General features: G+C 33.7%; 1 protein-coding gene across 1 annotated transcript; it reads right to left on the bottom strand.

Annotated features, from left to right (window-relative positions):
- Window positions 1–1,020: 1,020 nt before the first annotated feature.
- Window positions 1,021–12,007, bottom strand: LOC138334434 (carbohydrate sulfotransferase 15-like). The gene is made up of 8 exons (XM_069283097.1): window positions 11,975–12,007; window positions 10,793–11,102; window positions 9,881–9,904; window positions 9,401–9,502; window positions 5,622–5,778; window positions 4,181–4,316; window positions 3,042–3,204; window positions 1,021–1,286 (listed from the first exon to the last, which is right to left on the bottom strand). The coding sequence occupies exons 1-8, from the start codon at window positions 12,005–12,007 to the stop codon at window positions 1,111–1,113; spliced, it is 1,101 nt and encodes a 366-aa protein (XP_069139198.1). The 3' UTR covers window positions 1,021–1,110.
- Between the last annotated feature and the right edge of the window lie 3,949 nt (window positions 12,008–15,956).

The raw sequence follows: 15,956 nt of genomic DNA, 5'->3' as shown, positions 1-15,956 counted from the left end.
TGAGAGAATCAATATGTATAATGTCTATTTGGTATCAATATGAAAATTTTAACCCCTACAAAACACGCACTTTCTTGCAATACAGCGTTTACATTTATGTACGTTCTGCATACACAACATAACAGATACAAACAAAAACAAGACAGCATCTTCATTAAGCAGATACAGAAACAACCACTTTTATAGACCATGGTGTGTCTCGGCCAGGGGACAGAACCAAGATCCTTCCACACAGGGGCAAGCATAAGGTAAAAAATAAGATGAAAAAGTAAGCTAAGTAGAAAGGAAATGATAATATCCAAAGTTTATTTGCCTCCTACGGTCCGTCCTCGAGACCCCAGGGGTTTATATTTATGACATATATCCAATCCTGGACTATCTCATAGTGGCTTTGAAGTTAAGCATCGTTTTTTCTTTAATTTTCAAAGGAAATCTCAGCAGGCCTGTGATTGGTAGGTTTTTTTTCTCCCCAACTGTCTCCGTTTTTACTATGAGATAGTCCAGGGGTGCTACTACCTTAGTAATAGTAACCTCTGGAGTATCGAGGATGCATTCTATCAAGCAATAGGGGGACAGTCGGCTATAACTCAATGGTTGTTATATTATTAATACAATGTAACTACGATGTGATAGAGTGAGTTCCGAATAGAAAACAAACATAGCGTTTAGCAGACGGTTAGCTTACATCGCCCATGAATGATGAGGATTGCAATGTTTCATAATAAAAAGTAGGTTAACTTGAGTGTAAAGCGAACAGAAACAACGATACTGACATTCAACACGAAAAAAAGAATATTAACTAAGTTACAGTAAATATGCCAGATCTCATTTCTTCAAATAAATATACAAGTAATGATTATTATTTATTATTTGTGGTGAGATAAAAACAGGTTGACAACACTGATCTATTTATACAAACACATGTGAATATGTGCCCTGAAATAAAAATGCCCGCACAACTAAAAAACGACGGCCTATGAACAGATGTCAAATTCAAACCATATAAAATTATTTGTTTTATCTTGATAATAGGACGGCACTGTAATATACGAAACTCAACATTAAGTTTATAATTTTCTTTGTTAGCTTTATTCTGTTTCCTTGGCTATGCTATGTCCCCCAGAGAAATATTGGATCTTCCAAAAGTGTTGAGAGTGCGTGATTAAATGGCTTATACAATTGTTTTAATAGCAGTCTGGTCTCCGTTAGCATGTCGCCTACTTGTCGTCCAGAAGGCTTCCTTTTATTCAAACGCGTCCTCTTAGGTTCATTGCCATCGACATCACCTACAAATGGGATGAAACATGATTATAGTTTAAGACTATTTACTATCTTCTCATATATTGTACCACGACAAAAGAGACAAAAGCTCCAAAAGTGCAAGCCGATGGCTAACTAATACTCTGTTATCCCTATGACAAACCATGCCAACGAAATGCTCCTTAATTATGTCTCCAAGGTAACCGACGGTGAAGCAAGTGCTGTGTCAAATTATAGACATCCATATTATACAAAGTTTGAAACAAATCATTAAAAAGCTATTAAGTTGTTGGTCAATTTACAAAACCCGTGTTTAGTGACCTGGTTCTACTACTACAATCGGACACAACACGAATATACACCACAGTCTCCCAAAACATACAAATATTCACACTTTGCAATACTATGCATATATGGGAGGCCATCCATTATACCACAGGGGTTACTATCACTGACGTTATATCCACACCTGCACTATCTCATAGTATATAACTGGAGACAAGAGAACAAAACATGTGCTTTCGTCCTTTGATGTACATCAAAATAATCGTATAACGGTACACTGTGGTTAACTGTGTGCCTTTGACGTTGGGCGTCGCTCTCTCTTAGTCTTCAAAGGAAATCTTTCGTTTTGGAATTTTTCTCTCGAACTGAATCAATTTTTTACTATGAGATGGTCCAGGGGTGGATATAGCGTCAGCAAATATAAACCATGGGGTATCGAGGATGATCGGGGCCGTTCTTAAATGATCCTGGCTTTTAATAAGATCTATAAACCAAACACTAAATCGACCCGTATTGCAGATCGTTCCTCATAGAGACGACCGCTCAATTTAAGGTCAAAAAAGAGCTGGTGTCAAGAGAGGCGTTAGGAAAGACACAGTCAGTTAGAAATAATAGAAATGAAAAGACCACAGATTTAGTCGCCTTTTTGCGTATGGAACGGCGGCAGCAGTTTTATCTAATGTCCTACTTGTTATGATAACAAAAATAGTCCCCTGTAAGGATGTGAGTTATACCCTGTCGCATTGGATTTGCATTACCTTAATGCTTATACAGTTTCTTGGATACAATATGGAATTGCGTACATTTTAGAATTCAACTCTTAGCATTATGTATTCTATTTCCTTTCTATGGACTGGTAGAATTTCGGAAAAGGGTTATAAATACTAAACGCGTCACGGATTGTCACTTTCTGCTCATGCAGTAAAGTAAGTAATAATCAGTACTTTGAAATGAAGTCACAAACAGGTAGTAGACGAATATAAACTAAAACGAACATTGACATATCCAACTATTCATCAACCATTCATCAACACGAGTTGTGTATGATGAATTGATCATTACATTAATCTCATTGTATACACCAACATTTAATGTAACTCTGATACATGTAGTGTCTTACTGAAACGAAATTATTGAAAAGTACGAAAGTCTTATTTGCGATCAAATTTGATATTTAACTTGTACGATTTGTGATGGGATGACGTATCGTTATGAAATCAATATTATACGTGGTATTTTCAGTCAAAGCAAAAGCGCGTTGTAATTGTTTTCACAATGATTTGTAACTGTAACAGGCACAGCAGGATTTAATGTTATCAGTGTCATTGTAGGTGCGTTGTACATAGCCATAATAATATTCAGATTGCTTTTAAAGTAATTGACATAAACTATTTATGCAACTAACTTATTGAAATCCATTGTCGGCGGATATTCGCCGTGTATGGAAAACGGTTTTTATTATCATCTACGTGTTCTTACAAAAGGACAGTACTTACTTAAATCTAGAAACTTGAAGAGGTTAGATGCGACCATCGTTTGGTTCTTTGAGTAGTCATCTAATGCGGTGATGAAGAATTGTTTCCTGGGGAAAACCGTCATCCAATCTTCAAGGAACACAACATATAGACCTACTGTAAGCCGCAAATCCGCAAAATAAACCTAATAATGAATCAAAATTATATAATATTCATTCGTAAATTAATATGGTATGCACAAGTCTGATAATAAAACAACTATTTACTTGTATACGTACGCGCGCGAGATAAAATATCCCGTATTTCGATGACTATTTCATCTGTAAAATCCGCGAAAATGTTCAGAGTACAAGTACAGTACAGTAAAACCATCCGAAAATTATATCACCGATAAAATCATGTAAACGTGAAAGTCTGCGCGGAAATCACGCGGTTGGTTTATAGTGTCCATTTTGTTTCAATAAAGCAGAAATAAATATGGAAAATATATTACTTGCAGATATTCACGCTCATTTAATGAGAAACGTAATTATTAAAAAGGCGTTACTTTTACTTTTGTTCATTTTTGGAACTAAGGACCATTTCTGCTGAGATAAACAACTTTATTTTTATTACATAATTTGTTTGAAATAGTAGTTCATACCAAAGCTTAAATTGAAATAAAAAATATGGTGATATGCTTTATTTTTCTCCATTTTTAAAAGTTTAAATATTGCTGTTGTAAAAATGGCAGTCGGTGACCTTGATGTTTTGTCTAGTTACAAAATTTGTGATTTTTCAGCATTTCTTAATAAAAAATACTTTAACAAACCTGAAATATATATATAAAAAAATCAATATGTTATACGCTCACACTTAAATGTTTAGTACTTTAACCACAGTGAATATTGAAAATATTTACATCTAAAATGAATTTGATATAGCTAAAAATGTCGTCGCACACCAAACTGGTCGTTTATTAAAATTTGTATATACAAAATTCTTGAAAATAGAGGTAACCATTTTTTGATAATCACAAAAACTCGGATTGATATTGCAATGAGACTGCAATATCACCATAGACTATCCTTAAATGGATAAATTCAGAACAGTTTGTGGTTCAAACCTGAAAAGAATTTATTTTTGATGTTTCCGATGTTGATTAATGATCCACAACTTACCCTATATGCGCAATAACGTAGACTGTGCCTCATCATACAATCATTAAATGTAGCCACGGCTCTTTGTGCTCTGCTGTGAAAATCCTCTACTGACTTATTTTGTACCGCTTTAAAATATAAGTAGTCGGAATATAATCTGAAATTCAAGTCATACAATAGTAATTATTAAGGATTTGGAAAAAAAATGTATATACATTGTATATAAAATTGTCATCGATCGTTTTTTTACCATTTTGTGACAGGCTATTATTTTTCATGAATCGATAAGGGATTAGCGGATGGAATTTAGTAAAACAGCGCAATTCATGAAAAGTTTATTTTTAAAATAAATGTTTATTTATAATTAAGCATAACAACAAAATACAATTAATGATATCCCCAGTACAGTGATGAAACTATATCGGCGATTACGTAAAACTTTAATTTCAATGATCTAATGATAGGTAATATCGTTCAAAATTTATACTTTTGTATGTATACAAATATAAGTAGTCGGGGTATAATCTGAAATATATGTTACTACCGTATCTCTTTGAGCAATGCTTCCGTGTAGTGCGTTTAATAAATATACAATGTTGTACAATGTACAGTTTTCAAATTCCGATGACGTCGCAATGTTTACATCTTGTGTCAGCAACATTGTAATGTTTGCTACAACATGTACATCCTATTTCTATTTGTAACATATTTGGTTGCACGCAAATTGATGAAATATCGTTTCGTGGTCCATTCCAAATATCGATACCCTACTCAACTTTATCTTTCGATAAAACAACTAGAAATATTCTTTAATCCTTAAATACCCGTCATAGTTATATTATTCTATTATGACCCTTTTCAGAGGGAACTGTTCTCGTATAGTGTTGTCTGGCGAGAACTGTAGAACTGTTCCCGAGGGAAAGGGTCATAATAGATTTCGTACGTCACATGACATTCATTACGACGTCATATATTTGGTCGCGTGTTCATTCCCGGGGGACTATACTTTGATATAGTTCCCGTAGTCAGGTATAGTCCTCCGTAGACAAGAAGGACAGGGAACTGTCGCAAAATAGACCATGGCTGCAATCCAATCGCATCCCAGGTAATTATCATGTGATGTACTAAATAGCAGATCGTTAACATTTTTACAAAGATAAACTAATGTCTTCGATGTTTTTTTAACTGTTTAGCGGACTGAATGTCATTATCATTCTTATCAAGTTCGAAAAATGATCGTTTGTGGTGACAAAGTCAAGTAGATTCATGAAAATTGATATTCTGTCTACGATTTGCAAAGGCAAAATTAATTACCTTATCTCCAGTAGTTTATTTACAAATGGCATTCTATCCCCATGGCCATCATATGCATTGGTATCATACACAACTGCCTAAATACACATTAGTATGGTCCTTTTAAGGTATTGTTTGGATTTTTTTTTTGATAAATAATTCTCCTTACCTATCGACTGGATCTCTAAGTATGACCACCAATTTCACGTCCGGCAGAATGTGACGTACAAAATGAGCGTTAAGCAATTTCGGTTCCTCGTCGTTTTTATTTCCAGGAAAGAGCCACCACCAACGGTGATCCCAAAGTGTCGACTGACTGCCTTCACCTACACATACAACATAAACAGGAACTGACGGGTTTATAATGTATTTTATATATGCTTTTACTAAGTACTAACAACCTCTTTTTTCACCCCAACATTGATCGTACAAACTCAATAGAAGAATTATTTAATATATCTAGTAAAACAATGAACATCTAACGTGGAGCTACTGCTTTTTAGGGGAATAACTTATATAGGATTTATCTGTTGTTCAGTTCTTTTTCATATACTTTACATATACTTTTAAAAAAATGTTGAAATTGAATTCCTTACTAGTTCAAGCTTGTAAGTTTTGAAATTGAATTACTATTTTCGTATATCAACGGGATAAGTTTACACCGCAAATAAATTTATACGCCACACAACATTGTCCTATGTTACTATGTCGTATCTAAGCACAATGGAAGACTGTGGTGTATTCGTTACTCCTTGTTATAGTGGAACTCTTTCCCTTTGTATGGTGTAACTGATACATGCCATCAAGGACACCATATTAACTTATACTTTTTGAATATTTCTCTTTTTAAGTTAATGTTTGCCAACAGTAGCTAAGAAAGCGATATATCCAACTGTGTAGTTCAGAATCGATAATCCAATAAAGGGTTAAATTCTGGTGACATTTTTTCGAGTTGTTCGATTAAAGTCATTTTTCTACAGTTGCCTAACGAATGCAACACAATACATTTGTTGATTGGAATAGCTAGAAAAAGCTATGCAATATTATCATTTCGCGACGACTTAAATTCGCGCTTTCAGTATTTACCACGGATTCACTGTGACTATATATTAATAATCAATTGTTTCCATAAATAGTATTCATTTGGACTTTAAACAAACAAATTACTGGTGGTATGTGTCTGTGACAGTAATTCATTCATTTCTGTTTTCAATTATCTTCCTTAATGAAATATACATTCCCTGCAATATCCGGGTTGATTTGATTTGACAATTATTGAGATTTGACAATTATTGAGATTAATTTGACAATTTACACAATGATCATGTCAGCATATCGAACCGACTATCACGTCGTCATAGAAACCTCTTTTTTGGTGACCTGGGTGCAGTAGATCGTGAGTTCGAGGCCCTGATAGGGCAGGAGTCAATACATTGTCATTCTTTGTTATGTTTTGTTTCTTTGATATGGTATTATTATAAGTATATATTATGTAAATGTAATTAATGTTATTCTGCAATTAAAATAGTGTTTTCATGTTGATCGAAAATCCAATATGGCCGCCATGATGTTATACCTTGAAAGACTAAAACAGCTATAATTTAAAAGCCGTTTGAGATACAGCAATTATATTTTATGTTTTATGTAGATCGCAATAACACTAACTTTTTCTAATATTACTGTATCGATTCGCTATAAGGTCAAACTTTATCAAGTTTATTTATTTCTTTTGGATTGTGTAAAATATGTTATAGACCAATGCAGATTGTCATTCTGATGAATTTGATGTCTTTGATATCTCGGTGGCACTTCCGGTTAAAGTTTTATGGCATTTCTGGGAGAAAAAAAACATTCGATCTTTGCAAAATTCTTAAAATGTTTAACATATTATAGTGTTTATGTTAACGCTCTAATATGGAAAGCCATAGGATAAACACTATTTCAAAATCATTAAAGCCATGTATCTGAAGATGTGCAGTGAATCAAGTCAAGGAGGTCAAAAACACCATGACGTAAAAGCCAAAAACACAAAAACAACTATAACCCAAAACGCAGAAAACTTATTTAAGATTTAGAGATTTATCGTTGTAGGAAAGGATGAGTGTTGATTTGGGCCCTCTGGTGGCCATGACCGATAAGCATTATTTTTTGTTTACAGATACCCGGGGGTTAGGACATCATGATATGACATATTATTAAGGTCAGGTCGGAGTCCCTTAGTTATGGGGGTGGGGGGGGGGGTTAAACAGGAGGGGCAATTTTCTGTTTTTTTTCCCGTTTTGTTCGAACCAAATTGTATATTTGAATTATTTTTTTATGAATGATAATGCATTTATATGTTAAGATTTAAAAAAAATTGGAAGATGTAACTTATATAACACGCTTATACAAAATATGTCTCATTAAAAAGCTCAAAGTTTACCAATTGTTACTATTTTTAGATTTTTTTTTTAATTTTCTTTTACAGATTTTTTACATTAAATAGATGCAGTATGTCTTCCTGATGATTTTGATATCTTCAGATTTAAGATAGGTTCAATAATATTTTTTGGACGTAATTAATATTTTACAAAAGAATTTTTTACAATTTCGTCAGTATATTTTAAAGACTTTTTCCTATTCAAATTGTTCGATCAAAACCAAACTCACACAAAATGTTCCTTATATAACCACTATAACGTCAAGTTATTGTGGCGGCGATTAAAATTCAAATATGACCGTTATGAAGTCACTTCCAGTTTAATCTATACAGCAATTGTTCGTTTACCTCATATCTAATTTCTTTAGGTTTTTTCTATAACATATAGAGTAGTATATGGGGAAATTTTGTAATTGTACATTTTCAGTGAAAAGCCCATCAAATTGTCTATGATTATTTCTAGTTTCTCGGTACAATTTTCACATATTTCTCAGAGACTAGGCTGGATTTGCTTGAAATAAACAAACAACCAGAATTCAGTTGAAAATATCACACAATCTTCTGGTATAAAAAATTGACTTGCAGTCTCGTGTTTTTCTAAATTTATTTCAAATATTGCAGAAAATCAACGTAGGTGTCAGAGAAAAATACTCTTTCATACGTGGATATGAAGGATAGCGATATTCTACCCTCGGGATCACAAAATGTTGTAAAAATCTGGGGTTTTACAAGATTTTGTGACTCCCGGGTAATATACCTATCCTTCATATCCACTTATTACTCCATCAATGTTAGAGGTATAGCACGACGAGACACATTTGATCATTATGTCGTGTCTAAACTCTAAAAACCGAGGCAGGATTCACACTGCGAAGAAATCGGCTTCACATACATTCAAAATTTCATGTTGTCTGTAAACTACGCTTTCATATCCTGAAAGAATTATCAAAAACACGCTTTACCCCCACCACTATTTGTAAGTCTACCTTGTCGGCATTTCTACTCGGTAGTTACAAATTATAAAAATGTTATCTTTCCACTTCATACAACGTGCTATATTTCGATAAAACGGGAGTGAGGAGAACTTGAATAGGATTTAATAAGATTGTACAGCGCTGGACATGTTTGCTATAAGTCACCTACAAAATGTGTGATAATTCCGTGGATTTATATTTTGTCATATCACTTATTATAGCTGGAAGTGTTCTCAATATACAGACGTCTCATAATATTGGATTAATCCACTTATGAAAGAGTATTATTTTCCGGTCATGTGATGCATTTCAAATTGTATAATAAAATTTAACATTCAATAAATTGAACAATACGCCATCACAATCACAATATATGTTATAATGTAGTTGCATTTACATGTATATTTGTTAATACATGCTTTTGACGTTTCTCAATCTCTTGCAACAGGTGGACTGAACTATACTTTTACTGTTTTATCCATTGTACAAACAAAACATTATCGTTGAGTTATAAATTATTAAAAAAATAACCTCCAGGTTATTTTACATTCTTACCTGTTATCAACTCCATCCTCTGTTCATCACTAGAGTCGTGTATTTTTTGTGCCGCTGGATGAAAATAGTCCACATATTCTGTAAACGTATGTGGCGATTTGGCTGAAACGATATCATGGGCATTAATTCTTGATGACCTTTGTTAATTGACGAACATACTAATTATGTAAGCTTAATTTATTTAGTCTATATTATACATAACAAATCTTAACACTCAATAATGTCTTATATTTCGATTAAGTCACATAGTGAAATTTACTTACGTGACGTTTTGGTTGAATGGATCGGAGTCTGACGGTTTAGTTTTTCCTTTTAAATTTAATGTTCCATGAGCTATGCAGACTGAAGTTCAATTTGTACCTTTTCTGATATCCTGATACAACACAAGTGGATGGAGTTCTTTCTCAGAAATTAGAGCTCTCTATATATATCAGAGGAAACGGCACAGTAAAAATGATCATGAAATTACATAATACTTACGGTCGCATGATACAAGATGAGAATCTGAAATACAACAAAAAATAAATATGAAAATGCCGTCTATATCTGAAAATAAAACACCTATATCGTTTTTGATGATTAATCCTGCTTTTTGATTTCCTGATCACATCGTACCACTTGAAATGACAGAGTTTAAATCGAACGTTCATATAGGATAAATAGTAGGTGTATACCTTTCCCACTGAAGTTACAAGTACAGTTTAGTTAAAATAGTAACGTTTTGAAAATAAGGCATATGTATACGTAATAGCTGGGACGAAAATAATCGGTACTACGGGCGCTAATAAACATAATGTCGTGGCTGTTTGACAAAGGAAATATTACTCGGAGCTGCTGTATTTTTGTCAAAAGGAGCTTCTATACTACTCGTCAATAGTAAGACTACTGTAAAATCGAAACACATTCACTTTTTCCCATTGAGTGCTGTTCTACTGCATCACACTATTATTAATATTGAAAACCATAGATGTATCTCTGATAACCATTAACAATAAAACTAAGAACTGACCTTATTCTCAATATTTGTTTATATTTAGTATATGACTTATATAGGTATTGAACAGTGATTTGATTGCGTTAAACGTCGTATGAACGTAATAGGATACATACATATTTATTGTAGGTATATCCCGTGGTTGCTAGAAAAAAAGATAACTCGGTCTTTTACGCACTAGACAATGATGTGACGTCATCATTACATGCGGGGACTATTGTCGGCGACGTCATTAATTTTGACGCATTGCGACGTTCCTAGGCTATGATGCCGACGCTTTTGAAATGTGTCTATACGTGCATTTTCAAGGATATCCCTGTTCATCTGATATCACGCTCACAATTATATGATGGTTAAAACAAAGGAGTTCTCTTTCTAGTAATCACATGTGTTCTTACATTGACAATGGCGGTGTCGTGAGAACCAATGTGGCTCCTTATTAATGCCCGGCAACACATCTGGATGTTCCACAATGCGGTAAAATAAATCGGTACTTCCGCTTTTAGGTTGACCAATCAACATAAAGTAAGGAAGACAGCGAAGCAAACGGGTCTTTTTCTTTACTTTCCTTCGCGGGTAATATGGACAAGCTGTGTTTCTCATTGAAGTAGATGATTCACATACACGTTCCATCCAAGCCTCTCTACGATCATCGTCGACGTCATACCAACAGGGGTTTTTAAACCCGGGAAGAAATGCCGGAGGTTTCTGCACAAAACAATATTTCGGCGTAAAAATACAAAATACAAACTTAAGATATTGGAAAAATAAAAGCATAAATTTATATCCTAGTCAATGTTATAATGTTGAAATTTCTATAGAGAATCTGAAAATATATACAAGTGTATCTAATATAGTGTCTCATTGTAGTTTCCAGAAGGCATACTGAGATTAAGAATATCAAATGTATTCTGAAATTGATATGTATATAACTGTTTGAAATTATCAAATGTTTTATGCCCTTCCATTAGGGCACTGGGATACTCGATAAGCCCATTAGAAATGAATAGTTGAAGACGACCTAATTGCAGATCCTGTGTTATCAGTATACTGCACGATATTTAGCCTGTTTAAGTTGATAGATTGATAAAGTTTGGTTTAATGTCCTATTTATGTTATTTATAGCTATGGTCACGTAAGGACGGTCTTTTTACATGCAATGTGTTGCTTGTGTGAATGTTTATATATAACTGATATATTCACGCTGTGTTGCCTTGTAATGGTGAGAGCCGTAGTTTTCTATAGCGTATTAAGGCAAGCGTGTCTATATCACTAGTAGATTACTTGTAGAACAGCCAAAACGTGATGCCCGAAGAATATCGTCTTTGAGTGTCCTGAGATGTTCTTTGGGAGTTATTGTAAATAGTATCGTCTTTGAATGTCCTTACATGTTCTTTGAGAGTTAATCGTAAATGATACCGTCTTCGAATTACCTTACATGTTCTTTAAGAGTTAATCGTAAATATCTACATTTCCGTTTTCCCTTTGCTATATAACCCCTATCAACTGCGAAATCGTTTACACGTGCGTAAACGCAGTGGTTGCCGAGCAAGAATACACAAACCGGAACACTGACTTACGCAAGTAGTGTGAATGCACATCCAATTAGACATATTGTATCTGTATAACAAATCTTCAATATACTGCATGTATGAATGTGATGTAAATATCAGCAAAGGAAATATTTAACAAATATTGTATAAATGGGATGAAAAAAGATAAAGTTAATTTGGAACTATATTTTGTGTACTCTCTGAATTTCACAGCATTTCCTGTCAAATTAAAATTAATTAGGCAGACTGTTCCAACAATCGTATAACATTGAAAAACAGAGTTTTATTTTATTTGAATATAATTTTTTTAATAAAATGGTCTGCAAAATATAAATAAAAGAAACGCGCGTCATTGAAAATATCTGTACAAAAAACTCAGTTTACGCACTTGCAAACAACAAACAATAAAAACCATTCCTTAAAAAATACCGTCTTTGAATGTCCTTAGATGTTCTTTAGGAGTTAATCGTAAATAATACCGTCTTTGAATGTCCTATGATTAGCATGCATCCAGGATGGAAAAAAACCTTCTATATATACAGGGTGTCCTAAAGTGTTTGACACTATATAAAAAAAAGTGTTACATCAGATGGAGGAATTTGATGTTTATATCATAACAAAGGTAATGATTTGTTTTGTACGATATAACAACCTGACAAAATATATTTCAATGTCCTTAATATTTGTTTTGAAATTCATGCGAAATTCACACTTGGCTAATAACTTTCAGTCCAACATGAGTTTTAGGTCTCCACCCTTCTTTCCTATGGCATTCTGAATTATATCCCTGATATTCAAATTTTGATATTATTTTTTTTCTTCAAATTTGCTTCCCGGAGAAAGATATATGCATACTGGTTGACATTTTTAGTGCGAGTGTACTCGTACTATTGATTTCCTTGTCGGATAGAGTCTGTGTACATCCGCTATGCGCAGATTCCAACTGCGCACGCGATACCGGAAGTCAGTGTCTAATAGCGTTAATAGATTTCGCCATTATTTAGTGACACCAAACTTTCAAAAACATATACACTGTATTAAGATATACTTGTCATTGATAATCTACTATAAATTATCAACAATGACATTACTCAGTGCTAAACGCATTTGTTTTATGTAAACTTTCAGCGGCGCATCATACAAGCTCTTGCATCGGTCACGACATTCTAAGCATCTGATCGACTTTTGAAACTTCCGGAACAATACAATGCAATTCAGGTTAATACAGTCAATAAAAGAAAGTGACGAAACGGAGAGATTTTAGTACCGGCCACATATTTAATTCATTTTACATCATCATAGGTCCTAAGTGTACGTTGCACTTACTAAACCCTGTGACCATAGACCGCATTTGCTGCAATTCTAATAAATATTTATGAAATTACACAGCTTTGCGTAAGAGAAACAGAAAAAAAACACATTATAAAATATCAGTCTGAGTCTCTAAGCTCTAGATCTAATGTACCCCAGAAAGGCGTTCAGGCATGACACAGGTAATATAAGTCACCACGTGCACAGAGACTGGACGATGTTCTAGCGGACGACTATTTTGAACAGCGAACCAAGTGTATCGTATCAATATCAATATGATAATAAACACACTTTTATGTAACAAGACTTCAAAGTAATTTCACATTTAAAGTTCTGATGAAGTAAAGGACAGTATTTATTACAATGCACAGAGGGCGTATACAATCTCCTTGCAATAGTCCCAAGAATAATGAGCAAAAGTGCTACGTACACCTGTTGCAGAGGATGATTTCATAGCGGAAATAAAGGTTAGGAAGTATTTAGCGAGCACTTAATGTCTAACAGACATATTTCTAGTTTGTAAGTTAACATTCACTAAAGTAGGGGATTTTCTTTCTGGTCGCATAGTTATTTTCAATAATTTCAGCCTGAATTTTCATGTTGACGGAAAGTTACTGAATCGCGAAAACATAGAAGACGCCATAATTTATATCATGACGTCATCACACGTAATGATGATGCAATCAATACATATGCACCAACGTAAGATAAATAAGTATTATCCTCCTCTTAAAACCAGTTTGAATTTTCAAAACAGGTTTAGTATTGCAAACGTTATTACCTGTCAAAGAAGGGACATTGGACACCCTGTACAAATTGAAAGCAAACCAGCAGTAATAAATTGCACATGACTAACTTCTTAATTTAAATTAAAAAGACCCGAGTTTGGTTTGTCATAATTACACATTAATCGTAAATACCTTTTGGTGTAGGTCTTCGTCTTTTAAGACAAAGCAATGGGCCATTCACTGCCAAACTAAATGTCGCTGTGGACCATACCGAAATGGTATATTACATGTTATAATGAATGTTCGTTGGTGTACCGAAGATCTAAGAATAGATACAAAGGTTTAAATTATGTGGGGACTCCATAGTTTCTACACATTGTATACCTTACGAATTCTCCATAAAAGCTCTGGCCTATTTAACACCTGAAATATTATAGTACATTGACGCTATTCAAGAAATATAAAATATTACGAATGTCGTGAATGTATGTCGAATATGAAAAGACGCCATATAACTTAATATATTAATAATGGTAATACATGACTAGCTCCGCCACCTTTCTCTTTCATTTACTATATTTATAGTGAAACAATTACGAACCCTTTTTAAAATTTGCGCAAACGGACTTCTGTTATTTATTCTCCAATAAGGCTCTTTCTCTTTTGTGCCATTCCACTGCAGAATTCTGGAAGCTACTAAATGTTCGCCAATTCCGTCTACGTTTTCCTTGGAATACAGACGTAGCCCAATGACGTTGGAAAGTTCCACTAATCTGGGTGTGTTTTCAACAGTTTTCAAATATTTTGTGGTAAAAATTAATCCCAAGATCACAGAAATCACCACCAATGTGCCAAAACCGACACAATACCGTTTAAGCAAACTATTCAGCATCTTGTTTAGTAGACCAGAATATTTTTGTACACATGAACTCGAATGCTGAATATACCAAGGCTCTTTTTGAGTGTAACCTGTGACACGAATGTTACACGAATTTCCAGCTGTCTTCGTCCTATTCGACAAAAGATCAAAACAGAATGTTTTCAAGGAATATTTTCACGCATTAGACATTTAAAGGACATACCATAGAGGCAATAACACGACGTTGTGTGCTATCGACTCACTCATGCGTAACACTATTACCTAATGTGCCAATAGCGTTCTTGTACCAGAGTTAGCTTTAAAATCTTCAACATTGGTGAATGTGTTTAAGGCATTTAAATTGTCAAAGAAGTCGGAAATAAAAACGTGTTACTAATTTTCTGTAACTTTGTAATTCACAGTAGAGTTTTTGTTCACAAAAAGCTTTCATATTTTCAAAAGAAACAAAATAATAATTGTTTACTTAAGTTCACATTTTCAATTGATAGTGTCAAAACGTATTGCAACTATTACACTCATACGTATCGCAATGCAATAACAATACAATTATTGCTAAATTGTAATTATGGGAGCAAAAAAAAAAAAAAAAAAAAAAAGAAAAAAAAAAGGGCAAAATGGATTGTAGATAAATAGAAAAGCGCCCATTGTTTTTGTCCACATATGTTAAATGCGAGTGAACATTTGAATTTCCGGCTTCAACCATTAAACCTGAACAACCAGTCAAGAGGAGTTCTGGACATGGAATAATACCATAATAATACTTGGTAATATAAGTTTTAATTAAAAGGAAACCTACTTTACATAATATAATGAAATATTGTTTGTTCAACATGCCCACCTGAACTTCCAAGCCCGTAAACATAGTTTTGTGATAATGAGCACGAGATGTTTCTTTCAATCCATGTTGATGTGCGAAAAGATCATCGGGAACACACATTACCGTAAACAGACTTGTATGCTTTATTTTACCTGTATATGATAATCATTAACAATATATCGGATAAACTGATTATATTTAATTGAAATCCTACATAATAAATTATACAAGTACGAAATAAATTTTGCATCATTCGTATATCGCACATATTTT

Source organism: Argopecten irradians, chromosome 11, assembly GCF_041381155.1.
Source record: "Argopecten irradians isolate NY chromosome 11, Ai_NY, whole genome shotgun sequence".
Lineage (NCBI taxonomy): Eukaryota > Metazoa > Mollusca > Bivalvia > Pectinida > Pectinidae > Argopecten > Argopecten irradians.
This window is presented reverse-complemented; position numbering and strand designations above follow the sequence as displayed.

Bases quoted from the DNA above. Each gene is read 5' to 3' on its own strand.
- LOC138334434 (XM_069283097.1), bottom strand. From the start codon at position 12,007: ATGTCTAATTGGATGTGCATTCACACTACTTGC. The intron at 9,905-10,792 runs GTAAGAACACAT...GTTGTATTTCAG, and splicing joins ACGACACCGCCATTGTCAAT to ATTCTCATCTTGTATCATGC. The intron at 5,779-9,400 runs GTAAGAATGTAA...TTGTATGTGTAG, and splicing joins GAGGATGGAGTTGATAACAG to GTGAAGGCAGTCAGTCGACA.